The 26,871-nt window shown below is 34.9% G+C and overlaps 1 protein-coding gene across 8 annotated transcripts; it reads left to right on the forward strand.

Annotated features, from left to right (window-relative positions):
* The first annotated feature begins 5,422 nt into the window (after positions 1 to 5,422).
* Positions 5,423 to 26,869, forward strand: LOC127875356 (ferroxidase HEPHL1-like). 8 transcript variants are annotated; one of them, XM_052420372.1, is made up of 17 exons: positions 5,423 to 5,564; positions 5,781 to 5,951; positions 8,390 to 8,455; positions 8,768 to 8,876; positions 9,378 to 9,622; positions 10,999 to 11,211; positions 14,528 to 14,722; positions 17,603 to 17,735; positions 18,519 to 18,625; positions 19,345 to 19,513; positions 20,209 to 20,495; positions 22,509 to 22,729; positions 23,168 to 23,321; positions 24,111 to 24,323; positions 24,799 to 25,012; positions 25,253 to 25,355; positions 25,839 to 26,869. In XM_052420372.1, the coding sequence occupies exons 2-17, from the start codon at positions 5,858 to 5,860 to the stop codon at positions 26,664 to 26,666; spliced, it is 3,351 nt and encodes a 1,116-aa protein (XP_052276332.1). In that variant the 5' UTR covers positions 5,423 to 5,564; positions 5,781 to 5,857; the 3' UTR covers positions 26,667 to 26,869. The 8 variants fall into 8 exon arrangements, with proteins under 8 accessions (XP_052276332.1, XP_052276335.1, XP_052276331.1 ...); XM_052420375.1 differs by having other exon boundaries at positions 5,428 to 5,564; positions 5,835 to 5,951; XM_052420371.1 differs by having other exon boundaries at positions 5,433 to 5,568; positions 5,835 to 5,951.
* The last annotated feature ends 2 nt before the right edge of the window (positions 26,870 to 26,871 follow it).

The raw sequence follows: 26,871 nt of genomic DNA on the forward strand, positions 1-26,871 counted from the left end.
CACTCAGGTCGATGGCTATGAGGGCCGTCACTTCCTGTCGTTCCATTCCTGCTAAAATGTCATTTACGACCCGCAACAAAGCAGATTCACATGAGTGATTAGGGCGATACGCAGACTGATATTTTGGAAGTAGTCCGAATTCATTACTCTGCTGATTAAGTCTTTTCAAGGCTGCTTTCTCTATAAGCTTTGAGATAAATGAAAGATTACTGACCGGTCTATAATTTGACAACACAAGCTTATATGAAGATTGTTGCAATGTATATTCAATAAGTTTCGTTTTTGTACATTGAATAATTCTTAAAGTATATTTGTTAAACCGTGTAATGTGTTATATTTATATAATAAACATAATAATAAAACGAACATTATTGGCATGTCCTAATATTTAAATGAGACACAACATGTATGCTTGCATCAATTATCATATTATCATAATCGATACAAGTGTCTTTGCTTTGACAGAACTTTAAAATTGACTCTGTTTGAAAGAACGACACATATAACCGCCGGAGCGACAATAAGTCGATACGACATTTTTATCATTTACCGTCTCTTTTGTTCGTTGATTTACAATGCCGCTAAGTTACATTGCTTACTCTAACGGTCCTTAACAATACCATAATCAAGCCTCCCTTTCCACATGATGTGTTTCTTTCATTTTTGGTGCGGAAACAGAAACCACATGAAATCAAAGAGCAATCGTTTACAAAATCGATTACCAGCAATTACAATTTAACGTTATAGTCTTTGATGTCGGTATAGAACTCATATCTTCATTTTATTCCACATTGTAATTACATTTTTGTGTCCAAGAAATTAAAAAACGGCAGATAAGTAATTGTGATTTATTTGAACAGTAGCTAAAGATAAAAATACACTTACTTCATATAGTTTGCCTTGAAACGGTCAATGCAAAGCTTTTGGGGTTGAAAACAGTGTGAGGCCTAGCCGAACCTCACACTTTTCCCAAAACTAATCAAAAATCAACGCGTGTGTAAACGATCACAGTTACATGTTCTTATTCAGTCAGAAAATGAAACCATGCAGGCATAAAATGTGACGCGTGAGTCGGATACTACACATGATTCTATGGTACTAATGACAAAGTATCAGATTGTATTAAACGGCCTGGGAACTAACTCCAATGCAGCTGTCGTTGGGCGTAAAAATAATTTTAGTAGATATTGATTACAGAAATAATTTACCTTGTCCCCCGTTTGGCGCCATTGTCGTCGGACTTAGCTACGCCTATGCGCTCGAGTAATTGACAACAAGTCGTGGTTCGTTTCTCTGATTGTTGTGGATAGGATTAATATATCCCTGTAAGTTTTTAGTAGAAGCGTACAAAATGGATTATTTTTAAAGTGCAATGATCGACGATCTGCATTGTTCAATGTTTGTTTGAGCTGTGCGGTGCTCGTGCAGAAAGACGGACAGGTTTAATATAACTAGGTTAGATTCAACTAAAAAAACAACATATACGCTACACTAAATTACCGTAACTACTTGTACTATGTATGAAATCAATATCTACTAAAGTTATTTTTACACCCTACGACACAACCAGACCTCAAAGAAATGCGGCCCATCCATAAAAACTATTAAACTATCATATTAAGGTTTTATCACATGCTATACCCTGTTTCCCATGTAATACAACCATTACATTTTTTTTATTACACATGTGTAATACAACATTTATAAGCGTTTTCATTGGTTTAGTTTTCGATTATTAACCAATCGCATTTTGTTATTTTGCTGAAATGACGTTGCAACGTCAAATGACGTCACGGAATGTAAACAAAATTCAGGATTTATCATTATGTTTGCGTTAATATTTATTTGATTTGCTCATTTAAAAGCATGTGATAAAAAAGATCTGACACTCGTTGTCATATCATACCATATTTTATTAAACTCGTCCAGGAAATTCGTGAACTCGTTTAATAAAATATGGTATGATATGACAACTCGTGACAGATCCTATATATATGTTCAGGAAATTGTCAATTAAAATAGGTATCAAAATATCGCTTATATGATTCAGTCGCATAGAAACATATAGTGGTCTTTATAAAAATGACGATGAAACGAGCAATGTTCAAACGTACCTGTAACGCAATATTAAACGTTTATGAGAAAGTATATAGTGAAAATGATATGGGTTGTTAAAACTCGAATGGTGGACATTAAAAACGTGTGCCTGTGTGTTTCACATTGAGTAAATCAATCCATTGTAAAAGCCGAATGGTAAAAGTTTGTTTCAAAATTGCTTAATGTCACAAATGTTATCGTGAGATAGAAATTTCTATGATTACAGACAATCGACACCCAAGGTATATAGAGGATATTTGTTGGATCCGGTGGATTATCGATTTTAATTCACGAGTGATCATAGAAAATAATATTTTCATGAGTGGCGCAGCCACGAGTGAAAATATATGTTTTCTATGATTACGAGTGAATTAAAGTCGATAATCCACCGAATCCAACAAATTTTCTTTTTATTTAATGCATTTTTCACAGTTTATAAACATTGTTCAAGAGTTTAACTAACGAATTTTCCTGGGATAATGACGTCATTTCGTCAAAAAAATGACGTCATTTCACAGTAAACAATGAAAATTATCGATAATTCTCACTGATAATTTTCACTGTTTGAAACAGTGAAATTATCAGTTTTAATTCACTGATATTTCTCTATAAACCACCGGAAAGCATTAAATAAATAAGTATAATGGGGTTTCCCTTCAGCTGGTGTAGCTGTTCACTTTATTTGTATAAGATTTTCAGTGCACAAGAATCATTTTGCAATTCATCTATAATTGAAAGAATCCAGACATTACTTGGTCAACAACAATCGAATCTAAGCAGCAGTCTTTACTTCCGAATTATTAAGAGATGCAAACGAATTTAAACGCGTAAATTACGTGTTACTTTTGTATTGTTATAAGATACAGTATTGGAAACATAAAACTCCGGAATCATGATCAGAATCAGAAGATAATTTCTTTTTTACCATTCTCCAGTATCTTCTTTTTAAGGTAATTAGTCATATACTGAGAAATACCAACCCAGCCAAAGCTAGATAATCGATTATTTAACTGCAGCGTTTAAAAAAACAAACATACGCTATAGTATCGCATATACACCAATTATTTTTTCTATTAAAATAGTTAATGCAAATTGATGCGGGAGCAATAAGTATGTATGTGTGATATAATATATCGTGCTGAGAAATATATTGCCAACTTTTAAATGTTCAACGCGCGATTGAACAAATCTTGATAGTTCGATGATCCAGCTTTTATATTAGTAATTGCAATGAAATTAAAAATGAAAACTTAGCATTATAAATATATACATAAGGTGCATAGAGTATTACCTACATACTATGATGCTGTATAGCATACAATCTTCAGCATATACCGGAAGTATGATTAAAAAAAGTTACTTCGTGTTTAACTGCATAACGCATGAATTCTTCCTTAAATTGCAAGATTATTAGATGGAAACTGAACGTGTGTGTTAACATATTTTAATTGTTCACAGATTTGACGATTTAACATGTTAAAAATAGACATTTGTTTCAAACAAAAAAAGTTCAATGTACATACAGGAGCGAAACGACACTGATTATATTTTATAACTGGCAAATACCTTTGTAGAGATATTATCAGAGTACAATAGTGTGACACGTGTCTTATCAGTTTAAATTCACGGTCAAATATTTTAGATGTATGAAAACCGGTAGTTTCTGCATGCAGGCTTTCTTTCGATTTGTAAGTGTTTTCCAAGTATTTTTGGTTATTTTATCAATCGATACACATATAAATCTCCAAGCTTTCCCTTCTGTCAATGCGTTATTTGAGGTTAGCGCTCATCGTCATCGATAGCTCTATTTGATGATAATGCAAATAAGTACCAGTGGCCCAATCAAGAATGTCACATTCACTAGAACATTTTCAAATGAACTGTATTGCCTTCAGTCTGTGCGCGAACCCATATGAGTCAACATTTTGGACATTCATAATGTGGCGTCAATTGTGTGGAGGACGCAGACAATTAAATGAATTTTATTGTTGAAATAAATTCTACAAAAATGTCTACATAACAAAACTTCCGGCAAACACATGAACTACCGGTATAAGCAAAATGGCCTATACATAGACAATGAGATAAAGCCCGTTATAGGATATCTATTGTATTGTTGCTCTTGTTTTTGTTTCCATGTGTTCGCATCTATCTTCCGCCGTTTGTTGATTCCTTGTTCGTCCTTAAAATGTTTTCTTACTGACTCTTTGGATTATCCTATCCACTTTTTGCAACATGCTTCTCAAAGATTAATATGTCAGAATGAATAGAAAACAAATAGTTATTTATATTTAACATTATGTCTAATGTAAAGAATATGACGTACCGCCGCAATAATTTTATTCCAACAGACGTACGTAGGTCATCTGTTACGGATATTTCTGGTAAAAATTCTTTCAGATTTTGTGTTTCGCTTCTTTTTTATTGATATATTCTAAAACATGTTTTGTTTGATTGTTATATTTATTTAAAACGTTTTTGTTAAAGTCGAGAGGCAGTTGGTCATCGTTTTAGTTTTCATTTCATCGTGCCTCATTAAGGTTGTCTGGGCGTTATACACATATTGAGTGATTAAATGGTTAATGAAAGATATAATATTGTATTTGAATCTTGATGGTATGATGCTATTTATTATTTAAAATGTTTATTGTGTAATTTTAGACCAAGTGTGAGGTTTTAACCCAAATGTTTAACATAGCTACTAAAAGGCCGTGACACAGGTTGTATTACTAAATGCGTTTTTGTTGGCAGGTGTGTGTCTTATCTGATGAGTTAGTGTGTGCGGCATTGCTTCCGTACAATTATATGATAGCATTGATTAATAATGTTTCACTTATGCTGTTGCACTATCATTGGTCAAATCGAAAAAAAAGCAAAGTGTGCCTCTTATAAATGTATTCTGCTTTATCTATTTGGCTGTTGCAGTTTCGCAAAATTTATGCCGTCCATATCCACTGTATTGTATTTAGCTTTGAAATAAACCCTTCAATCTACATTGTTAAGCGCTCAACATTGACAACGTTCGCTTTTAACACTTGCGATTGTTTAAAGTCAGAAATAGACATTGGTTTCATAGACTATTTGCGACTTATGTCACTAGAATGTCAATGGCTCTGCAGTACACAGATTTTCGGATTTCAGTTGCTTAGCATGAAGTGTAGTTACCATACATTTGTTATTTTTTACTTTTTATTGTTTATTGTTTACCGATTTATGATATGTTTTGTCAAAGTAGGAGATAAAAGACCGAGATATGAGAGCGCTATACACAAGGAGATAAATATAGACATTTAGGGAAATCCGAACACATCATCTGTTATCTCCTAACAGTTCGAAGTTCAAATATAGATTTACAGATTGTTCTTTATACTTAAAAATTCTGGAACATTTAAAGTGTGACTTATCTGGTGCCTGGTGTCAACAAAAAGCATTTGAGTCGTGCTCTGTGAAAAGGGGGTTTATTGCGTGTGCGTAAAGTGTCGTTCCAGATTAACCTGTGCATTCCGCACAGTATAATCAAAGACGACACTTTCCGCCTAAACTGGATTTTTGTTAAGAAGAGACTTTCTGTACACGAAAATACCATTAAAGTGGAAAGTGTCGTCCCTGATTAGCCTTTGCGGACTGCATAGGCTAATCTTACAAGACATTTTACGCACATGCATTAAACCCTCTTTTCACAGAGCACGGCCCATGTGTTTCATCAGCGTGTTTGATTGAATACGTTCATACCATAGGTTCACGCAGACATCAGAAAAAAATGAGTGAAATATCCAGAAAAGTGTTGGCTTGTATTGTTTTTTTCTTGATGCTTGCAGTTCTTGGACTTACCGTAACAGTAGTTGTTATGAAAGGTATGTTTATTTATGAATGTCCAAGTGATATATATGTGTTCGTTTCTTTGTTGTATATACAGAGATATAAGTAAGTACAAAATAACAATACAATACAATTTTAATAACATTATAAATGAATCGTGTTTCAAAAGAATTGGCAGTATATCTATTTTTGTGAGTATCATTTAACAAAACGATATTCTAGTGTGTTTCGTAACGATTGTGATATCGCTTGTTTGTATAAAATGTAACACGATGTAATCTATTGCAATGCAAGTATTTTACAAATTTTCATCTTGTCAATCTGTAAACACATCTCGGATACACGGACAACGAAGCTTTAAGTCAAATCAATAAATGTGTTCATGTAAGGCCTCCATATACTACAAATTATGCATAGATATAAATGTTCGATCAGCTCAAGAAAGATCAAAATCGGGCGGCGCTTTGGTAAAAACCACATATCAATATGTCATAAATCAACTTTTTCATTAAAAAAAATCAAATAATCTGATATATGTTTATATATTATATATTATATATTATATCAGAGTATATATATATTATGAAAAAAGTTGTTTTATGACATATTGATAGTGTTAAAGTGACTTGGCCACGCGCCTAATACCTGTGGTAAAAAAGTGTGGCCGAGTCTAAGTATTACAATAGACCGAGTAAAATTTGGGATGTTATAGCATTACGGGAAGAAAAGGTTTTGGGTTTGTTCGTTTCCCAAGGCAAATAGATGTTGCGTTATCATTTAGCCGAATAAACAATATATAGAATACACCACTGCTTTTAATTATGAAGAATATTAATTTAGTATTATGCATATACATGGAAATTGTGCAATCTGGTATTTTTCGAATATCAGCTGAGATGAATTATGATAATATCTGGGACATGCAATGTAAGATTCTTATATCTGGTAAACCAGAAGGGACGTACCTGACATTTGTATTTACAAGTTTCTTGCTGATGACACAAAGGATGCGAAATAGTCAGGTTTATGAGTTTATTAGGCTAGACTCGATCATGCAAAGTCCGACTTTGTGGCTTGAACGAGGGTAATTGGAGTTAAATACTGTATTACTAGGCAAACATTTAAGGCCTCTTTCTATGAGCGAGAACGTATATGGTAAATATACGGTATACTGTTTTTGTTTTTCAAATGCAATTTAAACAAAAGAAAGATTTATGGGCCCCGTCTTACACTTTAAAACAAGTCAATTATTTCAGTGTGCCCGTATGAAAGCTTGTTAAATAATATATTAGTTCAAAACAGCTACTAACAAAATTCAACTCCGCAACGACACCATACCAGAATTTGTTTTGACCATTGCAATACTGATTCAGCTAATATTTGTGTTAGTATTGTTTAATCAAAATACATTTTTAAATGGAGATATCAGGTTTTCGCGGTAAAATCAATGAAACGTCATTTCAATGCGATAACGGGTAAAGAACTTACATAAACGGATACAATATCTTGAGATATCGCTCGTAATTTAACGTGAGGTCAACGGAAATGACAATATTACTGAAACAAACAGAGCACGTTTCCGCTCGATATCTTAACATTTCAACAAAAAAGTATGTGCATATAGAACATACATATACTTTCCCCATGATTGAATTTGTGGTGAAGATGGAAGAATATACCTAACGGACTATGTTTTATAATTGATTAATATTTAAGCTGTATAGAAATTTGTTCGAGACATCTTTTGGGTTAATGATCGAGGAATTGAAATGGTACCGTTACTTGCGCTTACAATTCTGTTTCTGAGTACTTACTGAACCGTATGGTATTTCATGCAAGCCACCAACATTTAATGTTGGTACCTCATTACATATTACAAAGTTAGTTTCAATGCCCAGCCATCGTTATTAAAGGAAAAGGTAGATTATTGCTGGTCAAACTTATAGATAACATGAAACTTATCGTAGATATATTGTTCATGATGACAAAAACCCATGTGATGTATAATAATAAGAAAACAAAATCGAAAAGGTAACAAAAGTAGAGGTTTAATTGCGCTTTGATTCAAATTCGTCCGTCTTCGTTAACGGCTATCGTCTAAACCTCTCGGCCTTCAAGACCTTACGTTTACGCCATTTATTATATAATTGTATACAGGTAACCCATGTTGCCTGCTTTACGTTAACGAAAACAAAGCATCTCGATTTGTCCAATGTTTTACGTTTGTTACTCTTTATAAATAATGATTATTAGTAACTGAAAAGCTTGTTCGGATTCCTTAGTTTTATTTCGCTTCCTGATGTATACTTTTTTGTTATGAATCTGTGCAATTTAGGTTATACAATCTGTGAACACGTCCTTTTAATTTTGGCATTTTTGTATATGAATTCAATATGAATTGAAAAAAACAACAGATTAAAGATCATCGAAATGCGTATTCAACCATTAAGTGAAACACATATTCATTGTACAGTAACGAGCAAAAACAGTCATGGTGACGAGGATGGTACAATCAAAATGAACCATTTAGAGAGCTCAAGTGAGTTGACATATTTATGTTTTGCAAATTCACAAATACCTGGTCGACAAAAAATGAATCTCAAACTAAAATATTTATTTGAAGACGGCGTTAACTCAATTCAGTTTTAATAAAGGAAAAAAAATACATTTAGACCACTTTGGCTTATAATGATCAAGATTGGACATGTCCTTGGTGTATCAACTTTTTTGAATTAACGCCTTATTTATTATATTAACGCAATAGTTCGTGAACTGATGTTATTCTGAAATAATAGTGTAAAATATTAATTGCTAATTTTTCAATAACCATGTTGTTTCATTTACATTGCAGTGTACGAGACTAGCGGTAATTTCATTTACAGGGACTATTTTCTTAGAGCTGAAAAGGTCGAGTGGGACTACTTTCCCGTGGGTCAAAACTTGGCGGATTTCAATTCCGAGTAAATAATATTTCACAACGTAAATATCAACATGAATATATTTTTGGAACAACGCAACGATAAACTGTATCGCTGACAGAACGTATGAATGTACATCTATTATTTTAACTCTTTAAGTCTTGGCTTTACGATAGCCTTTGTTACAATGATAGTAAATATTTATTAAAAAAGCTTCAACTTTCTAAACATATCTCACTTGCTAAATAAGAATGTTCTTGTTTTGTTGATATAATAGTATTTTATTGTTAGAGATTTTTTTCAAATACGAATAATGACGGTTCATCATACAGCAATTCTTGTTTTTAAATGCCGACCTGTTGAAATATTCCCTAATTTGAATTTACATATGGTAGACATATATTTACAAAACGCTCCTTTCGAGTATCTGATTGCAGATGGCAGGGGGCAATAATAATTAAAAACACGTTTAAAACTGTTTCAACTAAATTTACCAACACATTTGACGTGCCTGTTCATTTAAAACGTATGTTTTTTGTACAGATATATTAATGACACCCTTGTCAACAAGCCTGATCGCGTCGGCAGCAGGTACTGGAAATACGTTTACAAGCGATACACGGACAGTTCGTACGTCAATGAGATCCCTAGAGACAAATCCTTCGGGTTTGTTGGCCCTTTAATCAGGGCCGAGGTAGGGGACATACTAAGGATCCACTTCCGGAATGATATATCGATTCCGGCTTCAGTTCATCCACATGGAGTGCAGTATTCAAAAATGAATGAAGGTCACGTTAAGATATGTAACGCATTTTATCTCATCGAATTTTCTTATGCAATGTTCATATGGTATTCACTTAAAATGTATTTAAATTTGAACACAAAGAGTTAACTTAAAAAACAGCGGGCGCGAGTCGCTATATATTTCAGCTTGATAAACCGATCCGCTATCATTCGATTAAATGTATGTTTACGTTTTTGTTATCCCAATTTCCTGAATGCGTACTATTAATCCGTCACATTTGTTTTCTTATCGCTTTCTCGTATTCACAAATCACGGGTAAGATTGAAATTGCGATGTTATCAAACAGGCGACACAAATATTTCATATCACTATGAACTAATCGATAAAACACCTTTTAAACAAAGTACCGGAACAATTACACTATTCGAAAATGAGTTGATGTAAATATTATTGAACACAAAACAGTACATATATATATATATATATATAGGTGTGTGTGTGTGTGTGTGTGTGTGTGTGTGTGTGTGTGTGTGTGTGTGTGTGTGTGTGTGTGTGTGTGTGTGTGTGTGTGTGTGTGTGTGTGTGTGTGTGCGTGTGCGTGTGCGTGTGCGTGTGCGTGTGCGTGTGCGTGTGCGTGTGCGTGTGCGTGCGCGTGCGCGTGCGCGTGCGCGTGCGCGTGCGTGTGCGTGTGCGTGTGTGTGTAACCATTACAGCTTTATGTTGCATTACAATAAATTATCCGTGGAATTCCAGTGGAATTTGAGGGGGTCGGGGGGCTGCTTCTAGCCTACCAAAGAACAAAAAGACAAAAGACTAGAGACTTCGTGTGTTTAGCAAGTTTGATTCTGCCAGAAAAAAATGCATAAGTTAACCTTTACAGAGCAGTATACGGTCAGAAAAAGAGTTTCCAACAAAGGGTACAGTTCAAAATGTGAAGAAAACCCCCCAGATCAGATTAATATACTGAAATACAGCTCCTCAAAATGTAAAACGGTCGAAGATGTTCGATAAAAGATTGTTTTGAACATGATTAGTGATAGGTGTTTCTTGTTTTCTTCGTAATACCAAAATGTCAACGTAATTGAATTTTAACGGTGGTCTGAAAAACACGATGTCGGTAAAGCTCAAACCTTTGGTGGGTTTAATAAATACCATCGAGATATTGTCTGAAAGTTTGAGACTCATTAAAAATGCTTTGAACGTGGTTCTAACAAGAATGGCCCAAATCCATCATGCGAGGTATTATCATTCAAATTAAATATTTCTAAAATCCTTAGTAAGTTTGAAAATATCCATGTGATACAAGTGCATCTAACAATTAAAAGTCATCTATACTTATGGATTAGTTGGGTTCAGAATACGGTGTATTAGAATAGCCACTGTTGTTGACCTTAATGTTAGCTTTACTGAACAATGCAGGTGCCTTGTATGAAGATGGAACCAACGGCTCTTCAAAAATGGACGAACAAGTTGCCCCCGGCGAAAGTTATACGTATTCCTGGAAGATAACTGCCGGCTATGCCCCTCGGGACGGAGATCCGAATTGCATCCCCTTTGCTTATCACTCACACGTGAATCCTGATCTTGAGGTGAACGCTGGACTGCTTGGGTTGCTTATAATTTGCCGACAAGGTGAGAGGTATTGACTGCGTGTGGATTTTAGTATGATTTTTACATCATTAGCCACCGACACAATTTACGGCATGAACATAATAACTGCACATAAATAATGACATTTTCTTTATCACTTTGACGATGATTGCTGTTTTTCAAACGTGTTATTCAACGGCGCTGCCAGTACAATGGCAGCGTAGCAGAGTACCAGCGTGCAAGCTTATCGATTGAAAAATATTGCGGTTTCGAATTTAGATCCGTGCTTTTGTTTAAAATTTACTAGTGCTTCTTATTTCTCATAACTAGTATGCGAATCGAACTGTTTATATCGAACAATAAATGATTGTGTTGGCGTCTGTTCAACTAGTCCTTTTTTATTTTTAGTACAAACTTATAGTTAAAGAATTTAATAATAATCAAAGTACTGACAGTACTGGTGTGACGATGCTTTTGAAGAGCATGGATATAAAAGCATCAATTTAAGTTTATCTACATCACCACAATTGTGTATGTGGGTACGAAAAAAATTGGGTACAAACTTTTTATGTACGAAAAAATTATGCAGAAAAAATTGGGTATGAAAAAAAATTGTGAACGAAAAAAAAATTGGGTACAAAAAAATGGGTACGAAAAAAAAATGGGTACGAAAAAAATTGGGTACGAAAAAAATGGGTACGGAAAAAGATTGGGGGTACGGGGATGCAATCTGAACGCTTCGGACAGCGGGCTACACCACACCGTCGATCGCCGTTATGGCGGAATTGTCCGAGGGTTCCCGATTGACGGGGAAGTACTACCTGTAGGGAACTTGACCCACAATCGCACATGTTTGGCCCTTTCCGTCAAGCATCGGATAAGTACCTCGAAGGCAATAGTACGAATATGAATTTCGGAAGCGGTAATGCGGTCCTACTTACGCGCGTCAAAATGTAAGCGAAATATGTAAACAAAGCGGTAGCCTGTCAGGAATGTTTGAATTAACGAAGAAAATCGTGAATGGATGTAAGTTTTTTTAAGAAATGTGCAGAAAATATATTAAATAAGCAATGGCGATATTTTTCTCAGCCACATAATTGTTAATAGTTTGATATCACAAAATGAAAGTGAAAGTAAAACTGTCAAAAAAGACAACCTGTCAACGTGTTGTTTTTGCTGGCACGAGAGGGCGATTACACTGAATGTGTTCATAGTTTTACCATAGGCTTTGTCAATGACCTTTATAGTATGGGTGGCTTTGTTATTATTTATTGCTATCATGTAACTGCATTATTGTGTATATGTTTACAATACACAAGGCATAAATAATGATATAAATATACTGATTGAGCTTATAATAATCTGAGAACTATAGCCAGGTCAATTAAGGACTTAAAATAAAAAGAAATTGTCCTGATTTCATGAAGACTTGACCATGCATGTCCTAGATTTCAAAATCAAGATTCTGGTCTGACAACTTGGTAACATTAACATTAACGTTAAAATGTTACCAGGCTTCTTAAATTATTTTTTATTGAACTATGTAAAGAAATCTAAATCAGGCAGTGATTTTCATTGTTTTAAAACAGTCATAGATCAGTTGTGGCCTCTCGGTAATGACCCATTTTTGCTTACTTGTCACACCCTTAAACCTTTCCACACATTTAGGTGATCTGCAATGGTACATTTAAACTTTAGCTCTGTTACAAGAGTGCTGGTAAAGTCAAGTCACATATTTAAATCTATATTTAAATAAAAAAATTGCCGACAACGAACGATTTAGCGTTAAATTTCCCGGGTACGTTTTAGTATATTTACCGTACCCGGGGTACATGTAAGTATACTTAAGAGTACCCGGGCCCGGGGTACATGTAAGTAGTACCCGAGCCGACCATGACCAATCGAGCGATAATGGAAGGTGCAACATCTCTCACGCCCCCTAGCATCGCCTTAAGCAGTATTCAATTCTCAACAGGAAAGTGCTGGAGTCATTGATCACAAGGGACCAGAAAAAAACAATTGATTAATGTTCGAAATAAAATCATTTGATTAATTACAAATCTATTATTTAAACCAGGTCACAGGAAAAGCGCAGTCCAATCAGTATCCAATTAAACTATTTGTTATTGTCAGAAAACCGCTTTTAAGCAAACAGCTTTCAAGCGACCGCAGGCTGATCTGGATCCAAACTGGCCACAATCGCCTTAATGTCTCTTTTACTGTGACACAGTTCATTTAACTTTAAAATAATATAAAGTACTAAAGAGTTTGTAACCAATTTTGAATTTCAGGACAGCTTGGTGATCTGTAAATCCCCTATGATATGTTGATATCGGGTATCAAAGTCATTAAATAAGTCGCAAAATGCTCGAATACAATTTATAAAGCAAAATGTGACTTAAATTGATAACTAAAAATACCAGTATGCCAGTTTTGCCGTGTCAAGCTGTCAAGATCCAGAAAGTCCTTCATTCACATCGAATATATCCTTCGAATTCCATCCATTGTTGTCATAAGCTTAGATGTAGTTAATAAATAACTCAAATATCCGAAATGACAGTTTCTAAATAGCGAAACAAGCCGATTATTGCTGTAAGAAAGTTTTTACACGAGTGTCAACATTCTGTCATGGGCGCGGCCATTGTTGTATGTTAAGGCACGAGCGACAACTCTGCTAGGAGAATGTTATCAATGATAATCAGCGAGGTATGCCGATTAGAAAAATCGAGCTATCTCAATCGGACTGGCTCAGTCTTTTACATAGGTCGCCATTGTGAAGAATTTTTTCATGGTATGATAACTTAGACGAGCTGCTTCGCTGAAGCAGCATCGTCAAAAACAGTTCCACGATATCTGGTTTAAAAATTTAAACGTTGTATAATCTCAGGAATGCATTATATAAGATAATGTTAAAAATATTGTAAAGTTTATAAATATTAACTGCAATCGACGTACCAAGTCCTTATATGAAACCACCGATCATGAAACAAATTCCGGTGAATTATTACTAATACAACTTTTAACGTCTCTACTTCTACTGCTTAAATATAAATCACCTCTGCCTTAATCTTACAACTTTTACAATTTTCATTGCTACGCGTGTTAGTTCCAAAATTAGATGTAATTAAATATTTACACGAATGTATATAATAATAAAAAAAAAATATATATATATTTTTTTTATTATTATATACATTCGTGTAAATATTTAATTACATCTAATTTTGGAACTAACACGCGTTTTTTTTACTGTTTCATATGGATTTAATGCAGGGTACTATCTATGGTGTCAATTGGTCTGAGATGAAAACCCCTTGATTAAAAGTTCAAAAAATTACACTAGAAAATGTGTCAACAGGTGTACTGGACTCAAAAGGCCAGCGTTCAGACGTACACAGGGAAGTAGTCTTGTATTTCGACTCCATCGACGAGGGTGACTCATGGCTGACTCAAGAAAATCTCTACAGGTGTGGTGATCCGAATGAATGCCAGCGTTTGTTTGAGTCTGATGATCCGGATTTCATGGAAAGCTTAAAAAAGGACTCCATAAACGGTACAACATCGCAAAGTTGTGTGTGTTCATTTTTCATTTTGATATAAACTGTTCCGAATGGTAATGATATTCATTATATTCTTGCTATTCTGTTTTATCTGTAAAGTGTTCTATTGCCGAAATGCCAGTAGTACAGTCTTAATCTAATGTTTCTCCCAGTTCTCGTAATACACGTATTTAGTGCATCTAAGAAACGTGTTAAATGAAAACAAAATCTTATTTATAATAATATTTGACATAGTTAAATTACGACATCGTACATAAATATCGATTGCGCCTGTTGATCTTTCCCAAATGTCAAATAACTTATTAAAGGGGCCTTTGCACAGATTTTGGCATATATTGAAGTTTGTTATTAAATGTTTTATACTGATAAACGTAAACATTGGGTCTAAAAAGCTACAGTGAAAAACAAGAATACAATTAAAGAAAGAAAAAAAGTAATCCTTAACTGGGCTCGAAAAACTGACCACTGGAGTAAAGTCTATCGCTTAGACCACGCGGCCATCCTTGCTCATAAATGAGTGATGTATTTTATACTTTATATAAGCAATCCCCGTAGTATCCCAAAATAAAAAGTAAACAATAGAACTCTCCAAAATTATTTGATCGTTTCGCGTTGCAACGCTTTATCATTTTCAGGTTTTTAAATCTTCAAAAGATGCATATAATGGATATTTTAGAGCATGGTAAATGTTCAGTATTATTGTTTCCTCACAAATATCATAACTACATTTGCGAATCTGAAATAATTTGTTTTTAATTTTGTCAATTTACCAAAACGTGAAAAGGCCCCTTTAAGTGCCTAACTTATTTTATATATGGAAAAAATATGTCGTCTTATGGACTGAAATACTAATTTAATAAACCGATTGACAAAGACCCTCTAAATCCCAACGCTAGTTGTCATTAAAACTTGTCTTCGTTGGGCGTTGACAGTCGCGGAGTTGAGACTACAATGATCTTATAATCGACGTTCGAAAGCACTACGTATGCTTTGATTACACCAAATATCATTTAGATTTTAAAATGATGCTTTATAATATTCCTTCGCTTAAAAGCCAATAAACACTGAAAATCAACGAATATTTCGTACAATATTTCGAAAAATAAAGTGTACACATACAAAATCATGTGGTCTGGTCACAAAGCTTTTACGCGATACAAAAGGCTCGTTTTATTTTGTTCGTGTCACAATATATTCCATGTGAATTTTCTGAATACGATATCCGAACATTTACAAGCGAACGCGAGATTGGCTTTGGGCAGCTTCGGAAGCACGCCGTAGTTTTCATGAATACGTCGTTCTTCCGACGCTGCCCGAAGCCTGTCTCGCGATCGCTTGTAAATGTTCGGATATCTTAGCCGAAAATTCACATGGTATATATTGTGACACAAAAATAAAATCAAAACGAGCATTTTGTATCGCGTAAAATCTGTGTTACGAGATTATACAAGATTTAAACAATATTTAATAACGATATGTTGATTATTTGAGTAAATATTTAAACTTATATAAAATATAAAATGTTAATGTTATCCGCTGAAACATTTTGCAGAAAATATAAACATATGCGACATTAGTAATGAAAAATCTCGTTGATATTATTTATTACTCCGTCGATCTGCTTTCAACAACAAAACCAACATAAACACTGTGTTCCATTGTTGATTGTATTTTTTGCAAGCCCATTAGATACACATGCATGCCAAATATCAAGTTGCTATCTTCAATATTGCAAAAGTTATGACCAATGTTAAAGTTTTGGGACAGACGGACGGACGGACAGACTGACAGACAGTTCTAATGCTATATGACACCCTACCGGGGGCATACAAATTATATCTTACAGTAAATGTATGTAAATGTTTCCTTTTTTTAAGTATATTTGTGTATGTTTTTGTAAGTACCTTTTATATACACTTCACTATAACTTGTACATTATACACCAAACAAACAATTAACATCCGTCTGTCATATATGCCTGGAAAATGTATGTACAGTATGTCGTTTGATCATACGTTAATAAAATATATTGTAAATGACCAAAAAGAAAATTTGCTGATTCGCCAGTAAACTCCAAATCAAGCTTATTATTAAAAGTGGCATTAGAAACAGATTGAAAAATCTTAAACTATCATAACATAGAGTACATATGCGCCGTCGCCTTAACGCCGTTCCTTTTTTTCTTAGTCCCGTACAAACAATTTAGCCAAAAGAAAGGTCAGCAATCCAAAAGTAATTCCCTTCCGAACACATAATTCAATTGAATACGACCAATTAATACTTCATGTGCATAATAGCATTTTGTGAGTGAGTGCATTTATAAAGTTTAGTTTTCAGTTACAACCGTTGAAACGCAGACAGCTACGCAAATGTTTATATTGTAATACTTTATAAACTAACAATACTGATTTCAGCCAAATCGTTCTGGCGTTTTGTGGTGTTTAAGGCCACCAAAACGAAAACGTACGCGTCGATACGGCAAATTTGAAGTGCGTTGTTCTATGTTGCTGCCTGTTTGCGGCTTTGATGAGCGCATATATTACAAGACACCAATGCGCGTATCTTAATTACATACACATGTACGTCGTTATTTTGCGTTGGCAGGTTTGAAAAGACAAATATGGCAACCATCAGTCACCATACACGTGGTGACACCATGTGCGCCTGTTTTTGTAGTACACAAACAAAAAGGCAACACTTTATAGCCAAAACATTCGGTTACCGGTAATTGTCCGAGAGTTTACAGCTTATTGAATTATGTAAGCTTGTAGTTTTGTTTACATTTACAAACAGATGCCCGATATTGGTCGAAAGTCATTGAATAACCCAATTCAATTGTAAATAATTGTGAAATGCCAATTTACATGCTCCAGGTTACATGTACGGGAATATGCCGGGACTTTCCGTCTGTGCAGGAGACCTCGTGGCATTGTACTTGTTCTCACTGAGCGCGGAACTTCATCCGGTCAATATTCTGGGACAGACATTCATTGAACATGGACATAGGTGAGAACGACTGTTGTGTGTTGATGCAAATAAAAATAGTTAACCTTCAGGCACATGAGTGCGAAAGTTTGTAATTCTAGAGAAAAACTAAAGAACTACAGTCATCCAGCAATGGCTTGAAAGCGAGCAATTGTTATATCTGATATCTCGGTAAATATATATTCAGATCTAAATGTTCGCTTTAATTCACTGACAGAATCATTCACGAACAGTGTGTAACATTTTCCCAATATTTAGAAAACACTGACATTACCTGCTATTTTTCAAGAACGCACTCTTGATTTATCCCAAAATATTAATGAGGGAGGCAGTATGAATTGCACTTGTCTGTATCGCCATCGTAAGTACCGATACTCGTATACTCAATTATTCTTAACATGTAACTGCTAAGTGACTTTAGCTCAAAGCTTCACAACTGAATAACTGTAAATTATAGCTGATCGGACGGAATATTGGCAATGCTGGAGGTATTGTGGACCTTTGTAAGTTTTTACACTTAAGAATAACTGACTGGTGTATTAGTGTTAGTCCAATCACGTGGCGTAAAGGAACAAGTGTTTGTGACATATGCAGTTATAAATCTATTAAAATAACTGTGCTATACGCAAAATTAGCTGATGGGTTACGATTGAAATTTTAAGGTAACAAAATGTCTATTTGGTTACAACAATTAGAATGAGATGTATTTTACCAAGGCAAGGCAAGTTTTCTGAACACATTTTTGCCAGGGAATGCCTTGTGGCTCCATCAATTATGTGTACCATACGATTTGGTCGGTTTCAGAAAAGCTGTGGAAGGTCTATGGTCGGCTACATTTCGACATGTAGAGATGGAGGCACGCAATGTCGGCCGGTGGTTGGTACAATGCATGAATTCAGAACATAATAGAAGTAGGTTCTTACTCGAGATATATCTCTCTACCAGGGCTTTCTTCCTGTTCATGCCTAAACTAGCTATAAATAGTGTTTAATATTGTATTTGTTTTCAACATTATAGTTGAACGTTGATAATCTGTATTAGTTTTTCTGGTTGCAAAACATTCACAAATAGCTAAATTACAACGCGATTAGTTTGTATTTAAATGTGAACGCCACTAACACGTAATCGCAAACGTTTCCTTTTTGTTGCCCCATCAACAATACTAAACTATAAGAACTCTATTGAAAGATCGCAGTGAGCACCATCTTAAGATGAAGGAGCCACGTGAATAATATGGTTGGGTTTGTCAATAGTCACAATATTCATAATTCAAAAATTCCAATCGAAGCCCAAATCTGCTATTGATTGAAGCAAATTGTTATGCTCATTTTATACATAATCTGTATTGCATCATTTTGTTGCTCTCGCATCCCATCTTCCATCGTTGAAAGCCCAATCAAATGATATTCTTATATCACTAATTTATGCATTATAATTTTTCAGTACATTTTACAATAAACACATTATTATAAATCTCATCATTAACATAACCTATATTTTCTTAATAGTGTGATCAAGCAACTTTTCATTTTGGACCTTCACTTAACTTCTAAAATTCAATTGTATATAAGTTGCAAACTATTTAATTGACAAGTATTGTGATTCTCAATGCTCCATGCTGTTCACTTAGATGGCATGAAGGTATATCTGACGGTTGAGGATTGTGGGAAGCAAATCTCGTCTCAGCTGAACGGGAAAGTCCGAGAGTACTTCATTATGGCGGAGACGGAGGAGTGGAATTATGCCCCTTCTGGAGTAAACGCGTTTCAGAGTAATTTGCCGTTGATTTTGCGGAACTCGTAAGTTAATATTGAACTTTAAAAATCGGTGGAAAACGCGGATAAGATAATAAATAATACATGCAATAAAGTGTGTTTGCTTTTAGTATGTTGGTGGTGAAATGGATAATAAGAAATGCTACCTGAACTAACATGCATGTATTATAGTTTTGTAAATATAACGATTAAAATATCCCCATGTATATTTCCAGAAGAGTAGTAAAAATGCTTATATATGCTAGTCTGTATTTAAGTCAAGTAACTGATTGCCTGTCAATTCACGACAAAGCATACATCTCTTAAACCATAAAAATGTTAAACGTTTGGATCTTGGCCTTGAAACTGTAAATGCAAAGCATTAGGAATGAACATCGGTTTGATCGTTAGCCTAACATCATAGTTATCCCAGAATTATTTATAAAAAAACACGTGTAAATAAACATGATGATCATAGTGTTGTAAGTAAAACTGAAAAACAATTAATTAGAAAATAACAGTATTATTTTACAATAGTATAATGCCCACAGCAAGATTATAAAACTTTCGTATGGTACTTAAAAAAAACATTTTTCATCCCATACAACTGCCATAGAGATATACAAATCGATCGTACTAGCTTGATTAAAAAAAATGTTTATCTTATCCTTAAAAATCAACGATAACAAACAGCATTAAATAGTTCTTAACATTATTGACCTTTATTTTTCACATTTTAGTGATTCGGAAATTTACTTTACCAAGAACTACAAAGGAAAGCGTCTCATTGGCGGAAAATATTTTAAATCTCGGTTCAACCAGTACTCTGACGTAGGATTTCGGACAAAGACTATACGACGTCCTGAAGAGTCTCATTTGGGCCTCTTAGGGCCGGTGATAAGGGCTGAAGTCGGGGACACAGTTCGGATTCACTTGAAGAACAGGTGCCCCCACGACGTGTCTATGTATCTACAGGGTGTGAGTCTGGAAATAACACAGAATGGCGTCGAATCAAAGATTGAAATCGGTACTTTATCATTTAGCATCAGTTTTATTTGCCTAAATTTCTACTTCGCATACGTATATTGGTTACTAGCTTTGGAGTATGAATGATAAACCTGTGTTGTCAATAAGTTGTTTATCATTGTGTGACTGAGAAATGCATAAATGTGTGTGAATTGTTTATATAAAAAATGGCAGGTCTTATTTTGGACGTTTAAAATGAGATTGTTCTACTTGATTTGATTGAGTGCATTTATGTACTAGACGTGTTCGCTCCAAATAAAATTGTAAGGATACGCTCACATTTTAGGAGAAGATGCATGTACTTGTGAGTATGATTCTGGTATATTGAAAAAACGTTCAAACTCAGAACACTCAATTTCATCACCATTCGTCATTACTTTGTGAACGGGCCCAGTCAAATTGGGATAATATAGGTTGTTTTCTTTCAACTATATCTTTCTGAAAACACTTCCAACAAATAACAAAAAACAAAACGTGCAGACCCCTATCGTGATGTAAAGTTGACTTTAGTTTAAGAAACATATAGGTCGTGATTTCGTTTAGCATTAATAATGGATACTTTTCCCAGATGTTGTCTTCAAATTGTAGAAAACTGTATTAAAGGAAACTTATATTTAGAAGGACCAGTATTTGTTCACATCTTTTGTTAATTACTGTCTGGTAAAACCATTGCTAGGTCAATTATAACAAAGGCAAACTCAAGATTAAAGTTCCTATACAGAAATAGTACAAACAAAAAAAACAAAAACAAACACGTCTTAATGCCGAGCTAAGCCTTTATTTGTCAGTCAGGATTCTGCTGAAACATGACTGACATGTATGTGCCCCGACCCGGGATCGAACCCGGGACCTCTGGATTTTAACGCAAGCGCCTTATCCACTGAGCTACGGAGGCACAGTTCGTAGCATTGCACACCAGAAAACTCCTTGTCATGTCTCTTATACAGTGCCTCTTTGACTATGCCTGCTCTTTTTGGTACCCTAGTCTTATTCAGTCACTTAAAAATAGGCGTCAAACTACACAAAACAAAATGATTAGGTTTGTTCTGAATATGGATAACAGATCACATGTTGGTCAAGAACAGTTTTCACATTTAGGTTGGCTGCCTGTTTTAAAACGAGTAGAACAGATCATACGTTGTCATGTACATAAGATTAAAAATGGCCTTGCACCAGAGTATATGGGTGAGAATTTTAAGCCAGTGTCTGGCGTACATAATCGTTGTACTAGGTCTAATATGGTAGCTCAGCCAGAATCTGATCATTTTGCTGAAAATTTTACATTTGGAGACTCTGGTCGTTTTTCCAAACCAAGAGTAGGAAGTTTTGGTTCTAAAACATTTTACATATAATGGTATCTGTTTATTGAACAATCTTCCTCAAAACATCAGGGATGTACCTAAACCTAACAATTTCAAGGGTGCCATCAAGAAATAGTTTTAAGAGTCTTTATAGCTTTTAATAGTAAAATTTTTATTATGAATTTTATGTTCTGTTAAAATACTGTTATACATTTTTTAAGTCTTATGATCAATAAGATGCAAGGATCTCATAATTATTCTTAAACTTATAGTATGCTACAAAGTGTGTTTATTAACTACAAATGCAGTGTGTAACTTTCTTATGCAACTTCTGTGATAATAATGAACATGTGATTATATTTGTTCATTCTTAATCAGTAATATACTTTATTAAACAGTACATATTGTGATACATATAAATTATTAAATATCTAATACATGACTGTTTCATGGTTACTGCCACCAATATCAAGGACCACAATGGAAATAAGTGAAAATCATTTTTCTCTTTTTTGTGTTATCCTTGGTATTGTGTGTGCATTCCATGGTTTGCTATGTATATTGCTGTGATAATATATTTATATTGTCTGCATTATCTAGTAACTATGTAATGTTCATATGTTTACCAAATAAAATCAATCAAAATCAACATTTACAGACATATTATTTTGGCATGTTTTTAACAATCGAAAAAATGATTACAATTTTCGTAGATTCCGTAAGCCATACGAAAGGTAACTTTGTGAAACCAAACCTGGCAAGTACTTATCTGTTCTACGTGCCCTGGTCGTTTGCCCCTGGTGACAATGACCCGGATTGTTTGACCTACATTTATCACTCCAACGCCAACCTTGAGCGCGACGTTAGCTCAGGTCTGATTGGTCCATTGCTGATCTGCAAATCTGGCGCTTTGGACACGGTTACGGGAAGACAGGTTGGTGTTTTAAGTTGATACTTGTGAGCAATTACATATCAATATTTGAAAATGTACATTATACAGAAAATTAACGCGTGGATTACATTTTCCATTCAAGAGATGGACTTGACAGGTTCCGAGCATAGCTCGTATTTAATCCCTGCCGCCTTTAAATATCACGTTATAATGATCGATTGATATATTATTGTTATTCTATATTATTGACAATACGATTTTATATTTTGTTTTACATACGTGTCTGTAAAAATATAAAAACACAATGATAATGTAGACAATTATACTTTTTTTCTCAAATAAGAAAACAGATTGATGTACTTGAACATTTAACAATTTTTTTCGAATTGATAAATCAATTTCATAAAATAAACATATTTTTAATTTGTAGATAACCCACTTATATTCATAAATAAGTGTTGTATTATTGTATATTTTCAGAAATTTGTTGACAGAGAACTATTTCTGTTTTTCTCGAGTATTGACGAAAACATGTCTTGGCACATTCGAAGCAATATTGCAATGTACGTGAACAGCCGCGTAAACACAGTCAACATCACCGATGAAGATTTCATCGAGTCAAACGTTATGCGATGTGAGATTCTTTATCAGTTATCTTTATTAGGTAAATCGAATAAAACAACACGTGTAACTATCGTTTTATATTAAATACGATATGGTTTATGAACAAGCTATTCTACAGTTCTGTTATTTTATAAGTTTGCCAAGACTAAATGTGGCACTCAGATTTTCCGAGTCCGCCCTACTCTTTCATCCGTCAGATGTGTGTGTAGCGCTTGAGTGAACTGCGGGGGTGATGAAATTGCTTACAAATTTGTCCACACGGGCATTAGCCTTCTGGGTTTCATAAGTTTAAATAAATTCAATGTAAATCAAAATTGAGTCGTCCGTAAAATTAAGCTCCGTAGAAGTTTTTAGGGAGTATTTATAGACAAAAGGTGAATTGTGGGGTGGGAAGTGTGAAACGGACATTTTTACTAGTTTCCTCAAATAATTAATGTGTATGCAGATATGCACATTCGACATCGACATTAAGTGTTGTGTTTAAGCCAGAAATTCGGGCAAAGTTAATCCGTTTAATGTGTAATTATTTGCATATGTATTATATCTGATTACGAGAAAAATGCTCTAGATATCATTGATTTGTTGAAGATGCTTAATTACTTGAGATTACTTTGAAAATTTATGAAGCTTATCATATTTCAAATCATGATAATGCTGAGAGTGTATAACCGTTTTGAAGTTGATAAAGTCTGTGGAACTTTAAGGAAACTCATGGCGATTATTCAAATACTGTCTTATACAATCTGCAAGTCAATATAGTATAAGGACGGTGATTAACTGATTATGAATTTCTTTTAAGCTGTAAATGGACGTTCGTACGGTAATCTTGAGGGCTTGAATATGTGTCGAAATGACGTAGCAGTGTGGCATATTATGAGCTTCGGACAGACTGAGGGAAACCATGCGGTCACGTTCAACGGAAACAACGTCAATATAGACGGGATTAACCGCGACTCGCACGTTATCATTTCTGGGCAGGCGTTAAGCTTAGAGATGAAGCCGACCAATGTTGGTAATTAGTTAACCCAAAATATGCCTAGTTGCCTAGTGGACTCTTCCGTCCTTCTGAATTGGATAAATTTATTTCCAAAATTAGGGATATATTTATTTCTTTATTTTGAATACTTCTTACAGAAATTCCTAACAGCAAACAGCGCAGACCCTGATGAGACGACGCATCATGCGGCGTCTCATCTGGGTCTACGCTGTTTGCCAAAGCCTTTTTTTCTAGACGCTAGGCATAAATGGGTTAAGATGTATCGCACCATGCCAAATGTGCATTCCCATTCAAAATCGTCACCCAGTATCAGTATAACAATGTCTAGCAACTGCATAAAAAGAACGACGAGTAAATGGAATTAGTTTCAAAATTATATATTGTCCGTGACACGAGTTTTTATTTGCGGATGAATGCCTGGGTCGTGTTAAAGATCAGATGTCTTGATTTCGTGCGTTCGTTATGGTACAAATTTTGTTTTAATAAACAGGCAACTGGTCCGTATTTTGTCACAATACCTACCACTTTGACGCCGGAATGACGGCATTATACCACGTGAACACGTGTGGAGATGAGTCTTACCATTTCTATCACGTGACTGGAAACGTCAGACGGTACTTTATTGCTGCAGTTGAAGAGAAGTGGGATTACTCGCCGAGAACCATTCACCCACTGGACGGGTCTAATTATTCTCACCCATCACAGTACGTGTGCATTTTATTTTTATCAACTTTTCTCCTCCCCAATGAGTTTTACTACCGTCATCAAAAAGTGATCTATGACATCAAACTGTTAGTAAAAAGGAAATAAAAGTTTGTATTCAAATATAGAGTTTAGTTATTTACATGCGTATGTGCACAATTTAATTTCTAACCATGAATAAATTGAATGTTTATTCAAATTTAGAATTTAGTGATTTACATGTAATTCTTTATTCTATTTAGTCATCAGTATAACAGAGTACAGAAGGACGGGAAATTTATAGGTAGTGTATATACCAAGGCTGTTTATAGAGAATACACGGATGCTACATTCAAGCAACAAAAGGTAAAATCCCGTTTTTATATTCGTGACCTTTCATTTGTGTTTGATGTTTATGCTTTAAATAACAGTGGTATGAGGTTAATTTGTAATTGACTATAGCATATTAGTGATTAATTATGAGCTAAGTGTAAGTTTTGACCCATCATTCAACTGGTTTAAACCCCAAAGGCTATAAATTGACCGTTCCAATGCGGTGAGCACAGCTATAATCATGTTAACGTTTTTTATCGTGTTGAATGTATCGTTCTTTTTTGTGTAGGCAATTTGTCACTTGCCTAAATTAAAGGAATATCGAGGGTTAATCAGAGAATATCTCTCTTGAGTTTCATTATTTTTATGCACGTATGACAGGCGAATGCCTCACTTCAACACGCTTTACATTAAACATCTATTACACCTTCGTTTATAACATGAATACTTCGTCTACATTTTCGAGAAAATAAATCAATCTCACTTCTCAACATTAAATTTTTGTGTTTTAAACAGTCAAGATCCGCCGATGAAATCCACCTTGGATTGTTAGGTCCTGCCATCAAGGCTAACGTTGGCGACACCCTTCTCGTCACCTTCAGGAACGACGCGACTCGCGCCTATTCTATCCACCCCCAGGGACTACTTTATAACAAGCGCAATGAAGGCATGACATACAACGACGGCCAAAATGATCATGCTGGTAACTATATCGCTCCAGGATCGACCTTTACATATCGATGGGAAGTACCAAGCTCTTCCGGGCCAACTTCAAATGGGCAGAATTGTATTAATTTTATGTATCACTCCGCGGTAGATCCTGTGCGGGATGTGTACTCCGGTCTAATCGGGCCGATTGTGATTTGTCGACCTGGAATTCTAGATGAGCATGGAAAACGCACGGATTCCGTTGAAAAGGAATTCTCGTTGCTATTTATGGCATTTGACGAGAACAAAAGCTGGTACATTCAGCAAAATATCAACGAAAATTGCCCGAATGCAACCACGTCCACTCCCGAGTTTGAGGAGAGTAATAAATATGATTCTATAAATGCAAGAATTTATAACAATTTGGACGGCCTTATCGCGAAATCTGGTGACAATGTGGCCTGGTATATCATGGGTCTCGGAGAAAACGAAGATATCCACACCGTGCATTTTCACGGGCATACGTACACCTACCGATCAGGACTGACACGTGACGGTGACGTCATTGAAGTGTTTCCGGGCACGTACGAGACGGTGGAAATGTTCGTGACCGTGCCCGGCACGTGGCTCATCCATTGTCACGTTGGGCAACATATGAAGGACGGAATGGTCACAACATACACTGTGACGGATTAACTTATTTGGAGCGTGTAAGCGCTGCGAAGCTGGACTGTTAACGGGAACAAAAGATGTATATCATTGTTTGACATTACCAGATATTGCATTGATGGTGACACATACCGGTAGTCAATAAACTCTGTAATATTTTAAGTACTCTTGAACAACTGTAACTTATATTCCTTTCTCATATATGAAATAAATTTTAGCGACAAAACAAATC

Source organism: Dreissena polymorpha, chromosome 3 (assembly GCF_020536995.1).
Source record: "Dreissena polymorpha isolate Duluth1 chromosome 3, UMN_Dpol_1.0, whole genome shotgun sequence".
Classification (NCBI taxonomy): domain Eukaryota; kingdom Metazoa; phylum Mollusca; class Bivalvia; order Myida; family Dreissenidae; genus Dreissena; species Dreissena polymorpha.